General features: G+C 67.7%; 5 protein-coding genes across 5 annotated transcripts; 3 read left to right on the top strand and 2 right to left on the bottom strand.

The window, feature by feature from the left end:
- Positions 1 to 588: 588 nt before the first annotated feature.
- MNEG_4833 (hypothetical protein) lies at positions 589 to 2,012 on the bottom strand (the record flags this gene model as incomplete). The annotated part of the gene is made up of 4 exons (XM_014046695.1): positions 589 to 756; positions 1,074 to 1,227; positions 1,389 to 1,477; positions 1,872 to 2,012. 4 exons carry the CDS (start codon positions 2,010 to 2,012, stop codon positions 589 to 591), a joined length of 552 nt encoding a protein of 183 aa, XP_013902149.1.
- A 722-nt stretch (positions 2,013 to 2,734) lies between these two features.
- On the top strand, positions 2,735 to 3,166 carry MNEG_4832 (hypothetical protein; the record flags this gene model as incomplete). Its single annotated transcript, XM_014046694.1, has 1 exon — positions 2,735 to 3,166. The coding sequence occupies one exon, from the start codon at positions 2,735 to 2,737 to the stop codon at positions 3,164 to 3,166; it is 432 nt and encodes a 143-aa protein (XP_013902148.1).
- A 2,005-nt stretch (positions 3,167 to 5,171) lies between these two features.
- On the bottom strand, positions 5,172 to 6,009 carry MNEG_4831 (4-nitrophenyl phosphatase; the record flags this gene model as incomplete). The annotated part of the gene is made up of 4 exons (XM_014046693.1): positions 5,172 to 5,252; positions 5,376 to 5,468; positions 5,636 to 5,737; positions 5,971 to 6,009. The coding sequence occupies 4 exons, from the start codon at positions 6,007 to 6,009 to the stop codon at positions 5,172 to 5,174; spliced, it is 315 nt and encodes a 104-aa protein (XP_013902147.1).
- Positions 6,010 to 6,953: 944 nt separating this feature from the next.
- MNEG_4830 (3-ketoacyl-CoA-synthase) lies at positions 6,954 to 8,555 on the top strand (the record flags this gene model as incomplete). The annotated part of the gene is made up of 4 exons (XM_014046692.1): positions 6,954 to 6,995; positions 7,188 to 7,496; positions 7,690 to 7,905; positions 8,070 to 8,555. The coding sequence occupies 4 exons, from the start codon at positions 6,954 to 6,956 to the stop codon at positions 8,553 to 8,555; spliced, it is 1,053 nt and encodes a 350-aa protein (XP_013902146.1).
- Positions 8,556 to 8,791: 236 nt separating this feature from the next.
- MNEG_4829 (putative E3 ubiquitin-protein ligase HERC1) lies at positions 8,792 to 20,452 on the top strand (the record flags this gene model as incomplete). Its single annotated transcript, XM_014046691.1, has 15 exons — positions 8,792 to 8,990; positions 9,134 to 9,744; positions 9,934 to 9,993; positions 10,101 to 10,258; positions 10,442 to 13,459; positions 13,584 to 14,030; positions 14,350 to 14,737; positions 14,789 to 15,022; positions 15,318 to 15,724; positions 15,977 to 16,831; positions 16,992 to 17,340; positions 17,643 to 18,050; positions 18,232 to 18,774; positions 19,178 to 19,825; positions 20,030 to 20,452. 15 exons carry the CDS (start codon positions 8,792 to 8,794, stop codon positions 20,450 to 20,452), a joined length of 8,748 nt encoding a protein of 2,915 aa, XP_013902145.1.
- Between the last annotated feature and the right edge of the window lie 1,239 nt (positions 20,453 to 21,691).

The following is a 21,691-nucleotide window of genomic DNA, read 5'->3' as shown; positions in this document are numbered from 1 at the left end:
CTCCCCCCCTCCCCGCACACGCACGCACGCACGCACGCACACACACACACACACACACACACGAGCTTGCAACGTGATGCACACGCATGCACGCGCACTCACATACCCAGAAACACGCACCCGTGATCTTGAACGCGTCCACGTTGACGCCCATGTCCAGCAGCGGCCGCGCCAGACCCAGGCCGCCCTTGTCGCGGATCAGGGCGACAATCTCTTCCGGAGACATCTTGAGAATCTCCTGGGTTGGGTCCGGGGTCAAGGCGAGCGGCAAGCGTGGTGCGCGTGAGGGTTGGCGTGTGCAGGGTTAGAGAATCAGGGGGTGGGCCTCACGCCAAAGAGGGGGCAGGGGTGGGGCGGCAGGAGATATTATGCAGGGCGGAGCAGGGCGGGTATGCGGTGTGCAAAGGGGCCAGAGGGCAGCGTCAAACAGACTCAGAGGGGCGCCCTTCAGCTTCAACGAGCTGCGAGGCCCTGTGCATATTGTTGAGCGCAACAAAACTTTGCAAAACGTGCGTGCGTGCATGTGCCACGGCAGCCCACATAGCACATCCACGGCAAAAGTAGCCACCTCATCCCTGCACTTCAAAATCAAACCTTTTTGTTGAAGCCCAGGGCCGGCGGTGGCGACGGGTTGGGGCGCCGGCATCGGCTGCAGAACTCGCGCCATATGTAGTTGGTGCCGCCGCAGCCCTGGCAGTTCCAGCGGTCGTCCTGGCTAGACACCGCAGACTGGTACGCCGATGTCGACGTCGTGCCCTGAGGTTGAGAGGTGTGGCGAGGTAGGGGCGGGGGCCGCACAGGTATTGGTGGCGAGAAGGGGGCCTGGTTGCATGCTGCACGTGGAACAAGAAGGGGGTGCTCCGCTCACTGCTTGAATCCTGCTGCCAGGAGTTCTCATGCGGTGCTCGCTCGACCTAGCGGCCGGTGCATGGCTGGTGCCGCAGAATGCAGCCTGGCCCAGCAAAGGCTCAACTAGACATTGCCGCTGCATTTAATACCTTTGCTGCTTCTGCAGCCACCGCCCTGCCGCCGCCCAGCTGCGCAACTGTCCGCCCCCCTATCACGCAGCCCACCTGGCTCCTGCCGCCAGAGTACGCCGCCCGCCCATCAGACACTGCCGCACGTGCCGCCGCCGCCGCCTTGCGCTCCATGATCGCACGCGCCTGCGCCGCCGTCGACGCCGCCTTGTTGGCCTTCTCCAGGAATGCAAGCACGGACGGGTCGGCCCTGCGGCAGGCCAGGAGGCACCGGAGAAGCGCGGAGTGCAATGCACGTGTTGTTCAGGGCGGGTCAGGGTCGGCAAGGCACTGTGCGAGAAGGGCATGCTGCTGCATCTGCTGCTGCTGCTTCTGCTGTGCTGCTGCTTCTGACGTCGCTGCTGATGCCACTGCTGCTGCTGCTGCTGCTGCTGCTGCTGCTGCTGCTGCTGCTGCTTCTCCAGGGGCCCAAGGAAAGTAGCAGCAGGTGCACGAGTTGACTACAGCGGACGCCCATCAGGTGGGGACATGCAGCGCCACTGCAATGCGCCTGGGACTCTGCGTTACTGGAGGGCCTCACCCTATGAGGGACTTGTAGCCGTCGATGTAGGAGCGGCAAAAGGGGCACTTGACGCCCTTGTCAGGCTGCACAAAGCGGGGGCAATGCAGCGGCAGAGGGGTGGTTGCGTAGGTGAGCGCGTTGCCGCCGGGCACCGGAGCAGGCGCCACACGCGTCAAGCCCGAGTTGTGGGGAAGGCAGGTGTGAGAAATGCGTGCGACAGCAGTGGCTTGCCCTTCCTAAGGTTGCTGATGTGTGCACCAGCCCACCCCTCGGCCAACCACATCACTCGCCCCCTGCTGCGGCCGCCAAAGCGCCCACACCGATGACCCCACCTTGAAGATGTTCTTGGCGCGCATGTTTTCGACGCACCCAAAGCACACTGAGTGGCTGCATGGCTGGAAAGACACACAGGCCGGCACGTCGTCGCGGCAGATCATGCACTCCTCCTCGCCGTCCTTGACGCGCCCCGCCATCGTCGACAGCGTCAGCGCTGCGCGCCCCTGTCCCCACACGCTGGCTGTGTGCATGGTGCTCATCCTCGCCGCAGGCCTCTGCGCCATGGTGGAAAGCGCATGGCGGACGGTTTGGCAGCAAGCAGCGCGCACTGAGCAGCAGGATGATCACAGCTGGGGCCGCCGGGTGCACTGCTGCCCTGCACAAGCAACAGGTTATAACCAACCTGCAATCATCAAGCGCATCACGCAGGATCGTCTTGCGTTGGGCGCCCTGTGCCCGATTTACGGCATAGAGGCAGGGCGGAGTGCCTGTGGGCCGACCCACTTACGGGCCTCGGGGCTCAGATTTGCTCCTCCAGCGCTAGTAAAGGAGCAAACAGGTGGCTGCGTCCGCGCCTGGAGTCCGCCGAGGCCCTCAGGATCGTGCAAGATGGACAGCAGAACTGCCCACGAGAAGGCTGTTGGACACATAGACCGGTATATCAAATATTCGACACTAGATACTGTGAAGCAGGGGTGGTTGTGCATCGCCGCTGACTCGATGGAGCAGCAGCTGCAGTTCAAGTGACCCATCGGTGACACGGCCAGATCTGATGCACAACAGGCACCTTGCATGCGTGCATCACAAGATCGTCTACTTAGTCGTGCAACATTCACGCTGTGCCGTCGTCGCTCCAATAAACCATTCCGCTCGCATCTCGACCTGCAAGCCTCATTCGCGGGCCCTATACACCATCAGCATGGCCGTCTCGATGCGTAGGGGTGTTGTCTCGATTGGACGCGAGCCCGCTCGCGTCGCCAGGCCTGCGACGGGCGCCCAGATCCAGCGGGTGCAGCAATTCAGGGGCGCCGCTGCTCAGCCATTCGCGGGTAGCTCGCGTCCGAAGCAGCTCCTGGGCCTCCAGCAGCAGCGGACGGTAGCCTGCCGCGGCCTGTTCGGCCTCGGCGTGCCCGAGCTTGTCGTCATTGCGGGCGTGGCAGCTCTCGTCTTCGGTCCCAGCAAGCTTCCTGAGCTGGGCAAGGGTCTAGGGAAGACCGTCAAGAGCTTCCAGACGGCAGCCAAGGAGTTTGAGACCGAGCTGAAGCAGGCGGCGGGGAACGACCAAGCAGCAGAAGCCGAGAAGAAGCCCGCCGACGCCCCCAAGGCTGAGGACAAGGCGGGCAGCAAGTGAGCGGGAAAGTAGGAGGCAGCGGCTGCAGTGGCAACTGGCGTGTGGGCAACGACTCCTGCTGGCGGTGGTGATGCGTGTGGGCCGCGCCGCATGGTTGCCGCCACCGTACCGTCTACCGAGCATGATCATATTGGCTGCCTCATACATCAGTAGTGGCGAGCCGATCTCCCCTGTGTTTGATCATGCACTGAAATTTAGCGTGATTAACACCACCCACGTATCCATTCCGGAGGTACCTTCGTTGACTCCGGCAACCATTTTTGCCCCTTTCGATGCTCCATTTTTGCTGCGACCGTGCACCTTTGGACTGCGTGCGCTGCTGGTAACTTGTCCTCTTGTGCAAACGCCACATGTGAACGTCACATACCGTACTAGCAACAGTCACTCGATGCGCATTCAGCACGCCTGATGAGCCTGCGCTATGGAGCAGTTGACTGCGGCAGCTGCTTCGATCTTTGGACATCCAGCAGGTCGCCAAAGGATGCCATCAAGTAGTCAGGGGCCTGGAAGCCCGGCTGCAGCCGCGCCGCCGCCAGGTCAGCTGGGGAGACGACGCCAGTCATGACCTGTGCCGCAGGCATGGGGCAGTGGGGCGTGGGGCAGGCCAGCAGCATAGCCAGCTGCGGGTTTGGGCTGTGCAGCAGCGCTGGGTGAGCGGGGCTGCACGACCATAGGCAATGAGGCGGGCGCAGCTGCTGACAGTTGGCAGCGAGCAGCGTGCGAGGCAAACTCACCAGCAGCGTGCCCATCCCCGTGTTGTGCCCCCATGCGATGTCTGTGTCCAGCCTGTCACGTGTGGTGCCACCCAGACAGCATGTTGACTTACAGAGAGATAACGCCGTTCCTCCCAGCAGGCATATCTTACACCGGGACCGCCAAAACTAGGACGAATTGAGTTAGACACCTCTCAAGAAGGGAAGCAGCAGGGGCACGCATGCACAGGACACCTCCCTACCTGTCCCCAATCATCAGCATACGCTCCGGCCGGGTGTTGTGGGTGCTGCAGACGTTCTCCATCATGAAGGGCGCTGGCTTGCCCGTCACAATGGGCTCGATCCCGGTGACAGCTGGGAGCAGCGGTGCATGGACGGCGCACTAAATGGAGGACGTGAGGCTGCAGGCGCGGGGCGTGAGGTACGATGCAGCCATGTGCAGAACAGTTGCAGCATACGTGGTTGTTTACCTTGGACGGCCGCAACTGTGGCGCCTGCGCCGGGCCACTCCTGCGTTGCTATGAAGTGGCCGCGTGCGTCCCGGTTTGTGGCAATGAACAAGCAGCCAGGGTTGTGCTGCAAGCAGAGGCCCGCGTAAGCCACCTTGTGTTGGAGCAAGGGGTGGGGGTAAGAGGGTGGGCGCAGAGCGGACATTGTGGGCGAAAGGCATTCCAAGGAGGCAAGCTCACCCGCAAGGTGGGCTCAGGCTAGGCCACGCCAGACGCAAGGCAGGCTGTCTTGAGCATTAAGCGTGTGATGGTTCATTGCGCATGACTGCCCCCTGACCCACCTTGTAGTAGGACAAGTTTGGGTCGACCCCGCAAACAACAGCGCCAATCTGTGTGATGGTGTTCCAGCAGGCGAAGGTGGTGTGGCAGTCCAGCTGAGAAACCTGTCATCGCTCATGCAGCAAGTACGTGCTGAATGGGGCCTACGGCAGCACAAGAGAAGACAGTGCAATGACCAGCACCCCACTTTACACCGGCTGCAATAACGATACATCAATGCACCTCGGGGTCGATGTCAATGGGAGTCCAATCCACGCGCAGTTCACTGTGCTCCGGGCCGCCGATGCTCTCTATGCCTACTACCGCCAGCTCCTCGCAAATCCCGCGCTCCCCCAGCACATATGCCTACGTGGGTGGAGAAACGCAGAGGAGGTCAGCCGTAGATGCAATGGATCTGACAGAGTGGATTGAGCGACCACGCATGCGGGAGCGCAAATGCTTAGCCTAGTGCCTGCACAAGCAGCGCGTGGGACTCAAGGGGTTGCGGATTAGCCCAAAAGCTGTCTAGCCTTTGCTTGCCTTCTTGCTGAAGCCTACAGATTGCAGATACGCGGCTGCGCTGTAGCTGCTGCTGTAGATCTCCTCCTGCGATTTGCGGCGGGCATTGATTGTGAGGGATGGGTGAGGGATGCAACATACGATGCGGTATCCGCATTTCCCAAACATCTGGAGAGATTACACCCACCAGCGCCAAACCCTGGGACCCACCAGCGCCACCGGCAGGTTCAAATCGTCAAACTTCTTCTTGAAAGACTTGCGGCTTTTCATGCTGTTGTTGGTGACAAAGAGCACCTGCTTGCCCTGGGCAAAAGAAAGGTGCAGCAACATGGTTGAATACCCTGCATTTTGGTATGCTTGTGCACCATTCAGGATGCACAACGCCAAGCGCTTCTTCTGCAGCACACACCCTGCACAGCCACTGATTCTGCCATAGACATTAACCCAGCTGGCGTAAAGTCCCTGCACACCTGGTCTCGCAGCATCTGCAGCGCCTCCCTGACGCCAGAAATCACTTGGTTCCCCTTCCACAGGGTCCCGTCGCAATCAAACACCCAGCAGTCATACCTGGCCTGGTTGTGGGCAATGAGGCAGCACCATGCATGCTTCACTCTTCATTTTCTCTATGCCAAAAGGGTTTGCTCAAACCCTCGGATGCAGGTTGGAATGTCGGCAAATGCTGGTGGCGCTCACATTGCCGTTCTGTACCCATGTACTGTATGTACGGCAGTGTCTTGGCGTTGCTGTCTGCTGTGCACGCCAGACTCTAGCCCTTGCGCGATTTACCTCGAACTTATGCGCTCACCAGCATGCCCTCCATATCATCTGTTGTCGCAAACTCCATGGCCCTGGAGATGCGCCTCTGGCACTGCTTGTGCTGCGCCGATTGTGCAAGGAGTGTCTGGTACCGTGGCTGCTTAGCAGACGAACCGTGACCGTCAAGCTGAAATATAATTTGCTCAAGGTGATTGATTTCAAGCAAGCACCCTTGCTTACAGACTTTCAGATCAGCGCGTATCAACGTATGTGACACGACAGGCAGAAATTCAAATTCTTGCAGACGTTTCAAATTGTACAGTGTGGCTCTAACCGGCGTTTTCACTGCAGTGGCACTCTGATCTTTGAAGTTGAACCTGCCTGGCCAGCAATACAAGTGGTGCTTGCAACTCCGGCTGACACGACTCTCCTGATGGCATGGTGTTCAGTGGCGCAATCAGTCACGACCAAAGCTGCCATTGGTCTGGCACATTTGAGGGCAGCCAACACAGCTGCCTTCACTGCTGCATGCGGCCCCTTCGCAGCAGGCGCGCACGGGCTCTCCACCGCAGCGGACCCCTTTGGCAGCCTGCCACCGCTGCCGCAGCGGCGCGTGGTGGTCACGGGCATTGGCATCGTCAGCCCAGTTGGCGCTGGCGCGGCTGACAGCTGGGCGGCGCTCGTGGCGGGGCGCACTGGCACGCGTGCGCTCCTGCCGGAGGACCTGCCAGAGGTGCGCCGCAGCCCCTCCTGTGGCAGAGGAAGATTTCAGCCGCTGCATGGGCGTGCTCACAGATGCATTGTGCGCCTGAGGTCATGCCACTGACCTGGAGCATGCGACGCAGGGGGCACATGTTCCAAAAACGCATCACCCCCAATATGCATTCCACGTCAACGCGCCCCCCCAATCCGCAGCCTCAGCGCGGCGCCTTCGAGACGCTGCCTTCCCGTGTCATCGCTGCCGTGCCGCGACACCAGCTGGCGGCGTGGCCGCATTATGATTGCAATGACTCGCGCCGCAACGCACCCTTTATGGAGTTTGCCCTGTGCGCTGCAGCAGAGGCGAGTACTGCTGTGAGCGAATGGGTTCACGGCTCCTGGAAGTGCCGCGCAAACACTTTTGGTGCTGGTATAATCGATATGCCTTCATCCGGCAGGATGCGCAAAGGTTTAAAACCACGCCGTTTGGCTGCACCGCCCCAGGGCGTCGGTCAAAAGGGACTTGCGTCCCTAAGCTCCCCCCCCTGCATAACCCACCACTCACAGGCTCTGGCTGACGCCGGATGGGCACCCTCCACGCCTGAGCAGCGCGCCGCCACCGGCGTCTGCATCGGCGCGGGCATCGGCTCTACAACTGACACCGCTGACGCGGCCACACTGATCGCTGCCGGCCGGCTGCGGCGGGTGTCGCCCTACTTTGTGCCCCGCATCCTGCCCAACATGGCGGCCGGCGCGGTCAGCATCAGGCACAGCCTGCAGGGCCCCAACCTGGCGCCGTCGACGGCGTGCGCCACGGGGGTGCACGCGGTCGGTGACGCGTTCAGGGCAGTGCAGCGGGGGGACGCTGACGTCATGGTAGGTTGGCGGCTGAAATGTTTTTCATGCCTGCACACCTGGGAATGGATGAGGGCCTGGCGGCACATGGGGGGGTGCTGCAGCGAACGTTAGTGCACACGTTTGAGTGCACGTGCAGCTGCACCCACAGCTGCAACTTCCATCTTTCCTCACTCGTCGGGCCGCCTGCTGCTGCGCCAAAACGCACCCCCAGCTCGCCGGCGCGGCAGAGGCGGCCATCGATGCGATCGGGCTGGGCGGCTTCAGCCGCCTCAAGGCGCTGTCAACGGCGTACAACGCGACCCCAGAGCGCGCGTCCCGGCCCTTTGACGCGGGGCGGGACGGCTTTGTCATGGGCGAGGGCGCGGGGGTGCTGGTGTTGGAGGAGCTCGGCCACGCGCTGGCGCGCGGGCGGAAGCCGTACGCTGAGGTGATTCTGCGTGGTGTGCCACGGCCATGGGCCGCTGCAACGGAGCCCCCGTCTGGAACATGCTGAGCAGCGTCGGCCTGCCAAGCGGCGACATGCGCGTGTGCATGTGATGCCGAGCGGCGTGACGCGGCGCCGCGCTGTGCCGCGCCTCCGCATGCGTGCAGGTTCGCGGCTACGGGATGTCTGGCGACGGCCACCACATCACTGCGCCCCACCCTGGCGGTGCTGGCGCCGCGCTCGCCATGGCGCGCGCCCTCGCTGGGTCCGGCGTCGACCCCGCTGCAGTGCGCTACATCAACGCGCACGCGACCAGCACGCCGACGGGCGATGAGATCGAGCAGCAGGCGATCCTTCAGGTGTTTGGCGAGCGCTTGGTGGGGCGGCTGGCGGTGTCGTCAACGAAGGGCGCGACAGGCCACCTGCTGGGCGCCGCCGGCGCGGTCGAGGCCGCGTTTACGGTCCTCGCGCTGCATGCGCGCGTCGCGCCACCGACGGCCAACCTGGAGCGGCCCAACCCGTTGCTGCTGCCGTTGTTGGTCGCGGGCAACGCGCTGCACTTGGGCAGCGGGCCGATGGCGGCGCTTTGCAACTCGTTCGGATTTGGTGGCACCAACGCGTCCCTGCTGTTCACCACGCCACCCAGCTCGTGAACTGAGGTGAGTCTTGGGCACTGCGATGGCTAGATCGTCTGTGTCACCATTTTTACCATAACGCGTGGATCTTGCATAGTTGAAGAAGTTCGGGTCTGTGTGTTGCGTACTTCGCGCTCTGCATAAAGCATGCAACAAGTCTCGGCAACACGGTGTTGACTCAATTTTAGAACCCAGCTGCCTTGAATCACTCCTCCAGGTCATCAGTAACAGAAGCGTGTATGCGTGACTGACCCATGCCAGGGCGGCTGGCGCCCATGCCAGCACCGTATGTGGCAGCCAGAGGAGGGCAGCAGCAGCAACAGCAGCTGGACCCACAGCTGCAACAGCATGCCCACCAACAGCTGCGGTCGCCCTCGCGGCAGCTGCTTGACTACAAGGTGGCGATTGACGATGCAAAGGCCGTCATGGATCGGCTCCGACACATGCGGCGAGGTGGGCATGCAGCCATTTGCACCCACGTGTTCAAAGCAGCCCGCGCTTGGCCCGTGTGTTTTGAGCCATCGGCTTGTTGCCTGGAGGATCTGCATGCAGTTTTGCATGTGAGATTCTCAATCACGGCTTGCTTCTCTACGCAGGCGCGTCGCTGCACCTGCCGACCGAAACACGCTGCTTGCGCGTGTGGGAGGTGCTGTCCGGCAGTGTGCAGCAGCGGCGCGTCTGGACGTTTGGCCGCCGCGCCCCCGACGGCGCCGATGCCAGCACGCCAGCCGTTAGCAGCGCGGAGCCGCTGTCGATCCGCGGCGGCGTTGTATTCGTCAGCTGCGCCGCTGGCCGCGCGCACAGCGCCGCAGCAGACGGGGCGGGGCACGTTTACACATGGGGCGCCAATGAAGCCGGCCAGTGCGGTGTCGCTAAGGACGCAGCCCCTGTTATCAGCCACGCGCTGCCTGCCGATGTGGGCGATGAGACCAGTGTAACCGGTGATGCCGCGTCGCGGCGGCTGACAAAGCTGGACTCGCTCGCGCTTCTTGCGAGCAGCGTGCGCCTGCCGCCCTCGCTGCTGCAATCCCTGAAGCAGCAGCAGGCGCTGCACAGGCAGCAGCAGCAGGCGCTGGAGGCGAACGCCCAAATCGAGGCCGTTCCTGAGGGGTGTGCCGCCGCCGAGGCGGACGGGGCGTCTGCCAGACAGCTGCATGTCTACCGCGTAACCATTGGCCAGGCGGTGCACATGGTGGCCTGCGGCGCGGTGAGTCGATTGAGAGTGGTTGCTTCGCAATGGGCATCAGCGGCACCCCGGCACTGCAGCTGGTTTGCACAGGCGGAGTCTCGCCCTGAGCACTCAGCAGCCAACCACGTCAGCCTGAGTTGTCGTCAGTCAGTGGCGGAGAACTGAAGCCTGCCAGCGCAACCATGCCGTGCCCCTGCCGCTTTGCAGGCTCACACCCTGGCCAGCCTGCAGTCGTCCGGCTTGATGGCCTGGGGCGACAATTCAAAGGTAGGGGCGCCGGCTTCGAGCGTGACCAGCCGGCCAGGGCCGGCACTCGCGCTTTGCGCACGCCCACCGCGCCCCTTAGTCCTACTCCGCGTCAATACCACACGCAGGGGCAGTGCGGCCTGCCGTGCAGCGCATGTCAAACCATCTGGCAGCCGGCGCGCGTGCACTCGTTCGACGGCGCGCGCCTGGTCCACGTCTCCGCCGGGTCAAAGCACAGTGCGGTGGTCCAGGAGGGCGGCGTGCTGTGCGCCTTTGGGTGCGGCAGGTGAGGCGCGCGGCTCAGGACAGGGGGCTCTGCAGTCGCGCTTGCCAAGCACAAATGTCCCTGCACCTGAGGAGGGCCAGCTGCGGGGCAGCCCTGCAGCGCCGCAACTCCTTCTAGACGCCGCTTTGGGGCAGCCTGGCCACGCTTTAGGTCTGCCCGCGGGCCCCCTGCGTGCTCACCCAGGTATGGCCGCCTTGGCCTGGGTTTTGAGCCCGACGCGCAGCCGCCCTCCGCGGTGGACGGCGCCCTCCGCGGCGCCACGGTGCTGCAGGCCGCCTGCGGCAGCGCCCACACGCTCGCGCTGACCGCCGACGGCCGCGTGTACGCGTTCGGCTACAACGGGCGCCGCGCGCTGGGCCTTGCGGACAACAGGGACCGCCTGGCGCCAGCCCAGGTGCAGGGCCTGCGGCCGTGTGTGTCTGTAGCCGCAGGAGCCGCGTCGATGGCACTCGGATGCTCTGGCGAGCTGTACGTCTGGGGCGACTGCGCGCTGGTCGGCGGCGGCGGCGGCCGCGGCAGCAGCGGCCGTGGCGGCAGCGGCGGCGGCGGCGGTGCAGGCGCAGCAGGGGCCAGCGAGACCGTAAAGCATGCGCCGGTCGCGTGGCTGGCTGGCTCCCCAGTCCGCGCAATTGCGTGCGGCGTTGAGGGCGCGGCGGCGGTGACAGAAGGCGGGGCCCTCCTGTTGTTTGGCAGCCGTGCGGCCATGCCGCCAAGCATGCGTGCGCAGGCGCAGAGCGAGCGTTCTCGGGCGCTTGAGCAGCAGCAACAGCAGCAGCCACAGCAGCGGCAGCAGCAGCAAGCGGTAGCAGCGCCAGCTGCGCCTCCGCCTGCAATCAATGGTCCCAGCGCCATTGAGCAGCCGCGCATCAGCGTGCAGTGCGCTGTTAGCGCAGCGGGCCGCGTGAGGGTTGCACTGCACGTGCAGCAGCCCCCGCAGTCGTCGGCGAGCGCAGCCACCGCGCCTCTGACAGCCACCAAGCCTGCCGCTGCCGGCGGCAGCAACGGCGACGGCGATGGCAATGACAGCGACAGCGACACGGAAGGCGCCCTTGAAAGGTTAGCAGCGCTAGAGCGGCAGCAAAAGTGGCCGCGCCACGAATTGGGCTCAAGCCCGCCGTACGATCCGGACGAGGAAGCTGCCGAGCAGCTGGCCTGCGGCGAGGCGCACACGTTGCTGCTCTGCGGACCCAGCATTCACACGCCGTCCGTGGCGGAGGTGCGCGATGCAGTGCTGGCAGTATTGAGGGCGTACATGCGCGCGTGCGCTGGCGCCAAGGAGGCGGGGTTGCTCCCTCTCGACGCCGGGGCCGGCGCGGTGGGCGGCGGCGGCGGCAGCGCTGGCTGCGCAGCGAGCACCTGGGGCGGCGCCAGCACTGCGGCGGGGGCCGGCTGCGTGACGCGCGGGAGCGTGCTCGGCTCCGACGCAGGCGGCGGCGCGCGGTCGATGGGCGGCGGCCGTGCCTACGCTCCGTCCACAGTCGTGTCGATTGGGTTGCCGCGGCGGGCTGGTGGCGCGTTCGGCGTGGCACCTGCGGAGCAGGCAGGCCCGGCCGGTGGCGGCGGCCGCGCCGCCCACGCCGGAAGCGGCAGCGGCAGCGGCGACGCGCTGCCGCCGCTGCTGGCAGCGAAGAGGGGCGCGGCGGCCGCAGGGGCTGCTGCGGGCAAGGCGGTATCGTTCTGTGAAGCGGGGCCCACAGGGGGTGCGATTGTCGAAGGGGGCGCCGAGCCGGCGCCACAGGAAGGGCCTGGCAGCAGCAGCGCCGGCGCAGGTCTCGCTAACCAGGTGGCACACCACCAGGGCCCAACCCAGCGGCTGAAGGCTCCTTCGGAAACTGCAACTTCCTCAGGCTCCGCGGTTGCCGCGAGCACTCCGCACTCCAACGCCGCGGCTCAGCCTGGGCCGCAGTCGCAGTTGCAATTGCGGCCGCAGGCAATGGAAGGTGCAGCTGCAGCCCAGCCGCCCCTCCAGCTGGAGGTGGCCCTGCACGGCGTGTTTATGCTGTGCCGCGAAATCGGCCTGGTCGATGACGTCACAGAGTACGCTGACATCAGCGACGCCTTCCGCCTGATGCTGCACCGGAAGCTGGGCAGGCTCGGGCCCGCACACAGCCGGCAGCAGCCGCCGGGGCCGGCGCCGGCGCCGGACTTGAGGCCACGCAGCGGCGGCGCTGGAGGAGAGGGTGGAGTGGAGGATGGTGCGCCGGGCGGCCTGGCGCCGCGCCTGCTGTTCCTCCCGGTGGAGCGGCCAGGCGTGCCTTTGACCATCGCGGCAGCGTCGCCGCCCCTGGGGCGGCCGCCGTTGCCGGGCGCTCGCGGATCACCGCCTCCTGGCAGCACGGCCGGCAGTGGCGGCGGAGGCGGCCCGGCGGACAGCAGAGGCCGCACCCCAAACGGCGTCGGCGGCGCCACGGTCCGAAGCAGCTGGGGCCCCACAACCTTGGACCCCGCAGAGCTGCTGGAGCTGCTGCTGCTGCTGACACGCAACCGCCACCCGCCGCTGCGGCGGGACCCCGAGGCGCTGCTGCGCCTGCTGGCGGCGCGGCACGTGGCGCGGCTGCGGGGGCGGCGCGCGGACCGCGGCCCGCCGTGGATCCTGCGACAGGTCATGCAGCCCGACATCATCACCGCCCTCGAGGACGGCTGCAGCGGCGCTGCCGCCGCCGCAGGCTCGACAGCCGGCGCAAGCGAGATGCTGCACGGGATCTACGTGCACCTGGCGGGCGGCGGCGGCAGCGCAGCCGACCTGTCGATCAGCCTGGCCGACGCGCGGCTGGGGATGAAGGACGCCGCCATGTCAGGCGAAGCCGCAGCCTGGGCCGAGTCTGCGCCGGCTGGGGCGGCGGCGCAGGGCGCTGAGCGGGGGCCGAAGCAGCAGCAGCAGCAGCAGCAGCAGCAGCAGCAGCAGCAGCAGCAGCAGCAGCAGCAGCAGCGGCTGCAGCAGGCAGCTGCTGCACGCTTTGGGCTGCCGCTTGGCCGCCTGGCGGCATTCCTGCGCAAGGCGGGCCTTGTGCCGCGCGTGCTGACCCTGTACATCGCCCAGCTGCAGCGGTTGGCGGGCGCGGGGCCCGGCGACATGGAGGGGCGCGTTGGCGGCAGCAGCGGCGCTCCAATGATGCCGTCCCTGCTCATGCCGGCGCGCGGGCCGTCGGCGTTCGGGGAGGCTCTGGACGGGACGCAGCAGCTGCCTGGGCGTCGCGCCAGGTGCGGCGTCCGAGCTGTGACACAAGGTCAGCGTGCCCGCACAGTGCAAGAGGGAACGCGCGCGTGCCATCAAGGTACTCGCTTGCACTCATAGCCCGCTTCTTCCCACCCCTTTCTTTTCAAGGACCCCTGGCGGTGTTGGGCTGGGGGTGCTTTTGGAGGAGGCCGCCCCAGCTCACCAGCGGCGCGGCCAGCAGGCCAGCAGCAGCGGGGGCGCCGGCGCCGCCGGCCTGCGCCGCACGCTGTCCAGAGTCCCCAGCCGCCGCTCTGGGGGCGGCAGCCGCCCGGCGCAGGAGGCGCCCGGCAGCAAGCCGCCTCAGCACGTGCCCGCGCCTCAGTCACCTGGGGCTTCCCCGCTCACGCGCGGCGCAAGCCGCCGCTGGGGGAGCAGCAGCGAGGACGAGGACTGGTCTGGTCAGTGGGGGACAGGCGGCGCGCCGCCGGCCTCTCCGCCCGGCGCAGGCTTGGGGCTGTCTCGGCAGTGGAGCAGCGGCAGCGCCCGCACGTTGTCTGGCAGCAGGCGCATGGCGGGCCCCGGCTTCAGCAGGCGGGCCAGCAGGGAGCCAGAAAGGTGGGGCCCTGGACAGCTCACACCGGGTGACTGTCAGGCCGCAGTTGGCCTGGTTACAGGGCCCAGGGCGCTTCAGGGGTCAGTGCACACAAACAGACACACACAGTCACACTCACACACACACACATGCGTGTGTGAACACACACGTGTGTGTTTCCACACACACAAACACACATGTGTGTGTGTGTGTGTGTTCACACACACAAACAGGCAACAACGGATCCTGCATCCCCCCTGCTCATGTGATCATACCTGCCAACCCACCATTTAATAGCCCAAGTATGGCCCCCGCCCTGTGCAACCCCCCATGCCACGTCAGCCTGCACGTAGGTGACGTCATCGACGGGTCACTGCTGGACGACGCGGTACTGGTGCCCACCCGCGCCCGCCACGCGGGTACCGCAGCGCCAGACCGCATCGCAGCAGCCTGCGGCAGCTACGGCGGCCAGGGCCGCGCGACGCCGCGGCGCACTGGAAGCGCCGCGTCGCGCATGTCGTCCCTGCCGCCCCGCGGGATCGGCGGCGGCGCCAGCCCGGGGACCCGCTCAGGGGCCGGCGGCGGGGCGACGTTCCAGGAGCAGCAGGCGCTGCTCAGGCAGCAGCAGGCCGCCGCCGCTTCTGAATCAGTGGTGGCTGCGGAGCGCGAGCAGGAGCGGCAGGACACATGGACTGTGTTTGTGCTAGCGGAGCTGCTGGGCAGCTTCGTGGTGGGTCCTGCTGACAGCGCAGCAACGGGACCGCCATGCGCTGCCCCGCAGGCCACGCAGCAACAGGGCCAGCAGCCGCGCGTGACCGGCAGTGCGAAGCCTGGCGCGCGCCGCCGCGCGGGTGTCGGTGCCGGCGCCGGCGTGTGCGTCGACCTGATGTCATCGCGCGTCAGCTACCCCCAGTTTTTGGAGCTGCTGCTGGTGTGCGCCGCCCTGAGGTGCAGCGGGCTGCTGGACCTCACAGCCAAGGCGGCGCCGCCCCTGGAGCTGGGACCGGAGCTGCAGGTGCGAGGTTCAGGTGGCCAGGGGGTTTCAGTGAAAACGGCTATAGCTGAGTGCTGCAGCACCCACTCCACGCCACCTCTCGCGGCGCATGACGCGCGACGCGACAGGGCTGGCCGACGGGGTTGCCCGTTGACAGCCGTGGGCTTGCGGGCACACCAGGTGCAGCTCTGCGCCGGCGCCTGCAACAACGGCGGCGGGCCCGGGTGAGACCCTGTCGCGTGAGGCGCTGTGCAGCAATGCAGAGGCCAACGTCGATCACAAACCCGGGTCCCCAACCCTCCTCCCACCCGCCCAGGAGCACCTCCGCACCGTCACAAACCTGGCCCGCCGCTGGCGAGACCGGGCGCTCTCGGGCCCTGCTGGAGGAAGCTCCGCGGCCGCCCCGCGGCTCGCCCCAGCGGCCGCCGGCGGCGGCGGCCCCGCAGCCGGGCGGCGCGCCGAGGCCGAGCTGCAGGCCGCTGTGCGGCGCTGCTACTCGCTCAGCTGCAGCTTGGACTCGCAGAGCGTCTATGGCCGCGGCCCAAAGGCCGGCGCGACCGCGGCTGCTGCGGCGGCGGGGAGCGCGGCACGCGGGTCGCAGTGTCGCGGCGCAGCGGCGTTTGCTGTGGATCTGCCGGGATTCAGGCGGCTGCTGCTCGACGCGAAGATCTGTGGGGGCGGCGCGGCCGGCGGGGGCGGCGGCGCCAGCGAGGGAGACCGCAGGTGGGCGGGGCGGGCGGCCCTGCGCCGCCAGCCGTGGCTAGGGTCAGGCGATTCCACTGCAAACGCTCGGCGCTGCCTCACCCCTTTGGCTCACTGTCCTAGAACCTGCATCCGCGGCGGGGACACACGGCTGCTTCTCTAGCAGAGTGCGTGCTTGCCGCAGCCGGCGCCCCCTCCGCGTTGGCGGCCTCGCGCCATCCATCCCGCAATGCACATGATTGCCAATCCCTCCTGCTGCGCCGCCTCCCGCAGTGTCCCCCTGTCAGAGGCGGACGCCCTATTTCGAGGCCTCACCTCTGGCTGCGTACCCGTCCAGCAGCCGCCGCCCCCCAAAAGGGCCCGCCGCGCCGCGCCGCCGCGGGCGGACGGCCCTGGGGCTGGCGGCCGCGGCGACGAGGCGGCCGGCTGCAGGCCCCGCGGCGGCGGGGGCGCGCAGTCGCCATTCATGCAAAGTGTTGCGGAGCAGCGGCTGGCCCAGCTGGGCGTCGACGCGAGGGCCAGCCTGGCGGCGGAGGACCGGTTGCGCCGCGGCTGGGGCGGGGCCGGCGGCGCGGCGCAGGCTGCTGGCGGACACAGGCAGAAGGGAGGGCCGTCAGGAGCGCGACAGGGGCCCCGGGCCAGCGGTCGTGGGCCTCAAGGGCGCGTCACTGGCGGCGTCGCCGATCAGAGCCGCAGCAGCGAGGCGCAGAGCAGCGACGACGCCGGCTCTGGGAGCGGGACGGGCAGCGGGAGCGAGGAGGGAGGGGCGGAGGAAGGGGAGGAGGGCAGTGCGGGCCGCAGCTGCTCACCCAGCCCCTCCTCATCGGCGAGCCCTGGGCACAGCACGCAGGACGGAGATGGTGGCAGCCGGCCCAGCAGCAGTGTCACCGCGGCGACAGACAGCAGCGGCGGCAGCAGCTGTTCAAGCTCGAGCCTGGGCGCGGGTTCCGGCGCCGCGCCGTGCCTGGCGGCGACGCCCCCGCGGCCCTGCCTGACAGGAGATCAGTTTGGCGAGGCGTTGCGGCGGCTGGCGTGCGCCAAGTACCCGCGAATTGCAAACAAGGTCACTGCCTGGTGCCTGTTGGTGGAGCGCCACGTGACGCCTGCGGTGCAGCGGCGGCGCAACAGGTGGGGCGGGCGGGTGCGGGCAGGCGGACCAGCAGTGGCGCAGTTGGGGGGTGCTGTGAGGGGTTGTGATGTTGTCAATGAAAGCCTGGTGGTTTTTTGCTGGTGCGACTCGCACGTTGCACCCGCACCCAACCTTGCCAACGCACCCTGGCTCCCCCAGGTTTGACGAGTGCAGCGCCACGCTGCACACGCCCGGCGTGGCGGCCCTACTGCAGGCCTGGGCGCCCGACATGCAGCGCCTGCTGCAGGCAGCGGCCGCGCTCGACGCCGACGCGGCGCCGTCTGGCCAGCCCTGCTCGACATCTCCTCAGCGGCCGCAGCTGCACAGCCCGCCGCCCGCCGCGGCAGAGGGCCCCACAAGGGATGACGATGGGGGGCCTCCGCTGTGTCCTCTGAGCTTCCGCAGCCTGTTTGTGCTGCTGCAGGATAGGGGCGCCATCCCGCAGCTGCTGCAGCCTTGGGATGTAGAGGAGGCGCTGCGGCGCGTCGACTTTGGGGGCCGGCCAGAGGTGGGCGAGGCTGCACACGGTGGGGCCGGCTGCAGGCAAAGGTTCCTCGCGGCTGCGGCCGTGCGGGTTATGCATCGTGCTAGCTCAGCACCTCTCGGTCATCATTTCAACAATGGGAATTGGAACTACCCTTGGTTGCAGGAAGAGCAAGCACACATCCTTCACTCTGTTTCTCCTCGCGTCAACAAAGGACACCTGCCCGACTGCCCTCACGCCACCCTAACCCACCGCACCCCACCCCGACGGACCCAGCCCCTTGCCACATGCCCGCCCCAACCCCGGCGCCCTTCTGCCCACATCAGACCCACCTGGTGTCGGACCTCCAGCCATCAGAGTTCATCGAAGCCCTCGCCCTGCTGGGCCTCTCCGCCTTCCGCGCCCGCCGCTTCGGCGGCGCCTTTGCGCGGCCGGAGCAGCGCCTGGCCGCCTTTTTCACGCAGCTCGGCCTCCCGCCGCTCCCGGCGCACGCCGCGCTGATGGCCGGCGCCGGCGGCGGCGGCGCCGCGCAGCTCGGGCCGGCGGGCGGCGGCGGCGGGCGGGAGGCGGGCGCCGACCCGTACGCAGAGTGGTGGGCCATGGACTTTGGGGGGCAGGCGGACGCACGGGCGCCGGGAGGCGCGGCAGAGTGTGCAGAGCTCGAGGCTGCTGCGGGCGGCGGCGGCGGCGGCAGCTACCTGTCGTCTTCCTACTACAAGCCAGTCCTGCTGCAGGTGGGGCGCTGCTTTGTCCAGGTCGGGCTTTCGGGCTGGGTGCAGGCAGGGACGCATGCGCCGCACCTGAGAGCCAGGCTGCTGCATTCTTGCATAGCCAGGTGCGGCGGCGTCAGAAGCCAACTACGATGCGCACCTTTTGATGCATACACGTCTGGCACTGTCGCTTCAACACACACAGGAGCCCGTGCTGCCGCCTGCGGGCTGCCCTCCTGCGGTGCGCGAGCTGGTGCGGGCCGCCTGCGACGCGCACGCGCAGCGGCGCTGCGACGACGCCCTGGCCCTGCTGCAGGCGGCGCGGGAGGCTTGGGAGGCGCGGGGCGCCACCTGCGCCACGGCCGGCGCCGCCGGCGACGACGACACATCCTCCTGCAGCAGTTGCGGTTTGGATTTGGGTGCAGACGCACCTTTTGACTGTAAGGTCCGCGGGTTGAGGGCTGCGCGCACGCTGACGTGGCGCGAGGAGGGGCAGTGCGACGCCGGGGCCGAGCAGGAGCGCGCAACGGGCAGCTCAGCGGCTGCGGGGCCGCTGGGGCCGCAGCTGACGCTTTTCTTCGGCCGCGCCGCCGCCGGCGTGCTGCTGACCGCCGGCCGCGACGCCGCGGCGCTGCGGGAGCTGCGCAGTGCGGCGCCGGCGCTGGCGTGGGTCCACGAGGCGGGGGCGGAGGCGGCGGCGTGGCATGGCGCTGCGGGGGTGGTGATGCACCACCTGGGGGACCTGCAGGTGGGGGCCGCCTGCAGGGCTGCGTGCTGTGGCTGGGGATGCTGTGCTTTACGGGGCCATCCAACGGGCTGCATGTTAGTGGTGTTGTGCGCCCTGCTCGTGGGTGCCGATCGAAGGGGCGCGTGTGTCATGGCAGGGTTTTGACCTGCTTTGGTGGTTTCACCAATAGGGGGGGGAAGGGGGTGTTGGAGCGCGTCCAAGCTTGGGCGGCGGCCGGTGGCATCGGCGTGCTCTCCGGCCTGACGGACGCCGCCGCACACAGACCCGGATGGTTTGACAAAGCGTGCAGCCGCCCTCACACGGCCACAAAGATGCGAGCGTGAAGACGGAAACTTTCCTGGGTCTTGCTTTTTGCAACCTCGTATTTCTGACTGCGAGCCCCCGGCCGGCACAACCTCCTCAGGGCGCGTTTGAGCACTGCGTGAGGGCTTTGGTCATCCGGCAGGAGTGCGCCGCCCTCGGCCCCGGCCACGCCGACACCGCCGTCGCCGCTCACAACCTCGGATGCGTGCTGGACCGTCTCGGCCAGAGCGCGCGCGGCCTGAGGCTGCTGGAGGGCGCGCGCGATCTGCTGTCCGAGGTCCTCGGCCGCGACCACCCTCGAACGCTGGTCGCGGCGCGCAACGCGCAGCACGTGCGCCACCGCGCCGTGCGCGTCGCGGCGGCGGGCGGCGGCGGCGCTGCCGCTTGGGTGGCGGCGGGCGGGGCTGGGGGCGATGGCAGCGGCAGCGGCAGCGACGAGGATGGGGACGGGGGTGGGGACGGCAGCAGCAGGCCGGCAAGCGGGTCCGCAGCGCCCGGGAGCCTGCAAGGCGCCGCGGCGCAGCCCCGGCAGGCGCTCGACCCCAAAGGCCGCCTCCTGGCAGCGATTGACTTGCGGCGCCGGCGCCGTGGTGGCGGCGACAGCTGCCTGGCGGGGGAGCCCGGGAATGGCAGCGGCGGCGGTGGCGCGCGGAGCGCGGCGGCAGGGGCGGGGGCGCGGCCCGCGGGCGCGCGTGCGCGGCGCTTGGACTACACAGATGTGCAGTACATGGGAGGGGGCCTGTTCCAGGTGGGAGCCCGCGGCTCGGGGCCGTGCAGGGCGTGTGAACACGCGCCGGGGCGCCCGTTGATTCCCAGACCGCGCCGCGGGCGACGCCCGCTTGCTGGAAGCGGGTCTCGCGGGCCGGGAGGCCCCGCGCTCTCGACACATCCGGACCTTCCTCCCCCACACACACACACCCGCCGCACCTGCCCGCCGCCCCCTGCCCTCCAGGCGAGCCCGGAGCTGCGGCGCCTCTACCAGTTGTCCCGCGCAGACGTGGCCGCGCACGCCTCCGCCGCCGGCGCCGCGCGCGACGACCCCGCGGCCCTCGAAATGCAGGCCCTGGCGCCGCGCGCCCCACCGCCCCCGGCCGCAGGCGCCGGCGGGCGGCCTCTGCAGCCTGGCGTTGGGCTGGCGGCGGCGGCGGCGGCGGGGCCGGCGCTGCTGCTACGCGGCGCGCTGCAGGACGCCACCATTGCGGCGGTGCCAAAGCCGGAGTCCCCAGAGGCGCGGCGCGAGGCGCGGCGCACGGCGGGGCGCAAGGCCGGGCCGTTTGACGTGATGGGGCGGCCCGTGAGCGGCAAGGCACGGCCGCCGGTGGCGCTGCTGGACAAGCTGTTCGGGCGGGGCGGCGGCGGGGGCGTGGGCGGCTAGGGGCCGCCGGGTGGGGGCGCGGGCGCGGGTAGGGGTGCCGGCGCGGGTAGGGGTGCGGGCGCGGCGAGGCGCGCTGATGCGGGCCCATCTCCCGGCCGCCGTCACGGGCGCGCATGGGCGACCGGGGGCGGCGCGGCGTGCTGATGCGGGCCCCTGACGTGGCCCTCGACACGACCGCGTGGCGGCCGCATCGCGGTGCAGGGCGGTCGTCCTACTCCTGCCTTGCGCTGACGATTTGATGCTGGATTGCTTGTCGATCCTTGTGTATTTTGTTCTCTACCTTGCCGTCAGCTCGATGTGAGGTGAGGTGCTGTAATGTGACTGAGGTTTACACTTTGTTGCGCGCCACGATCACCAGCAGGAGAAGTCGCATGCTGTGAGCGCGCTGCTGCAGATCATTCGTCTCTCGACTTGAGCACACACCTGAAGCAAATGAGCAGGTCCCTGCTGCATGTTGGATCACGAGCTAGAAAACAGCGGCTGCCTGCACCGCGATGCGGCCGCCACGTGGGCGGCCGGGGGCGGTGCGGCGTGCTGACGCGGGCCCCTGGCTTGTCCCCTGACACGACCGCGCGGCGGGCGCATCGCGGTGCAGGGCGGTCGCAGTGACACGGCCTTGTGCTGCAGTAATGGTTTGATGCTGGGTTGCTTGTAGAGCCTTGTGTACCATTTTGCTCTCAACCTTGCCGTCGGCTCACTGTGATGTGAAATGCTGTAATGTGACTGAGGTTTACACTTTGTTGCGCGCCACGATCACCAGCAGGTGTGGTCGCACGCTGTGAGCGCGCTGCTGCAGATCATTCATCTCTCCAGTAACTCACACAATGGAAGGAAGACGTAGTGTCCCTGCTGCACATCAGATCACGGGGTAGAAAACAGCAGCTGCCTGCAGCGCTATAAAGGGCTGAAAGAACTTTAACCCATCCTGCCACCACTGCACAAGGCCCCCACCCCGGCCCTAGCCCCGCCGCTGCCACTACACATAGCCCTTGTCCCTGGGCGAGCGGCTGCGCGCAGCGCATCAGAGGCTTCCGCAGCTGAGCAAGAGGCCCTGTGCGCAAGCGCCCGTGCTGCCATCCCGCGGCGATGCAACACCGTTGCTGAACTTGACCAGAGCAAGAGGTGTGCGTCCTGCCGAGCGAGGCGCCTCCGCAGCCACGCTCACGTCCACGCGCCCCACGCGCCGCCGGCGCCCCACGCCGCGCTTTGGTCCACCGCCTGCGCGCCGCCGTCCGCGCC

The sequence above is a fragment of the Monoraphidium neglectum genome (assembly GCF_000611645.1).
Source record: "Monoraphidium neglectum strain SAG 48.87 unplaced genomic scaffold scaffold00690, whole genome shotgun sequence".
NCBI lineage: Eukaryota > Viridiplantae > Chlorophyta > Chlorophyceae > Sphaeropleales > Selenastraceae > Monoraphidium > Monoraphidium neglectum.
The sequence above is the reverse complement of the archived record's forward strand: the minus strand, read 5'-3'. Positions and strand labels throughout refer to the sequence as shown.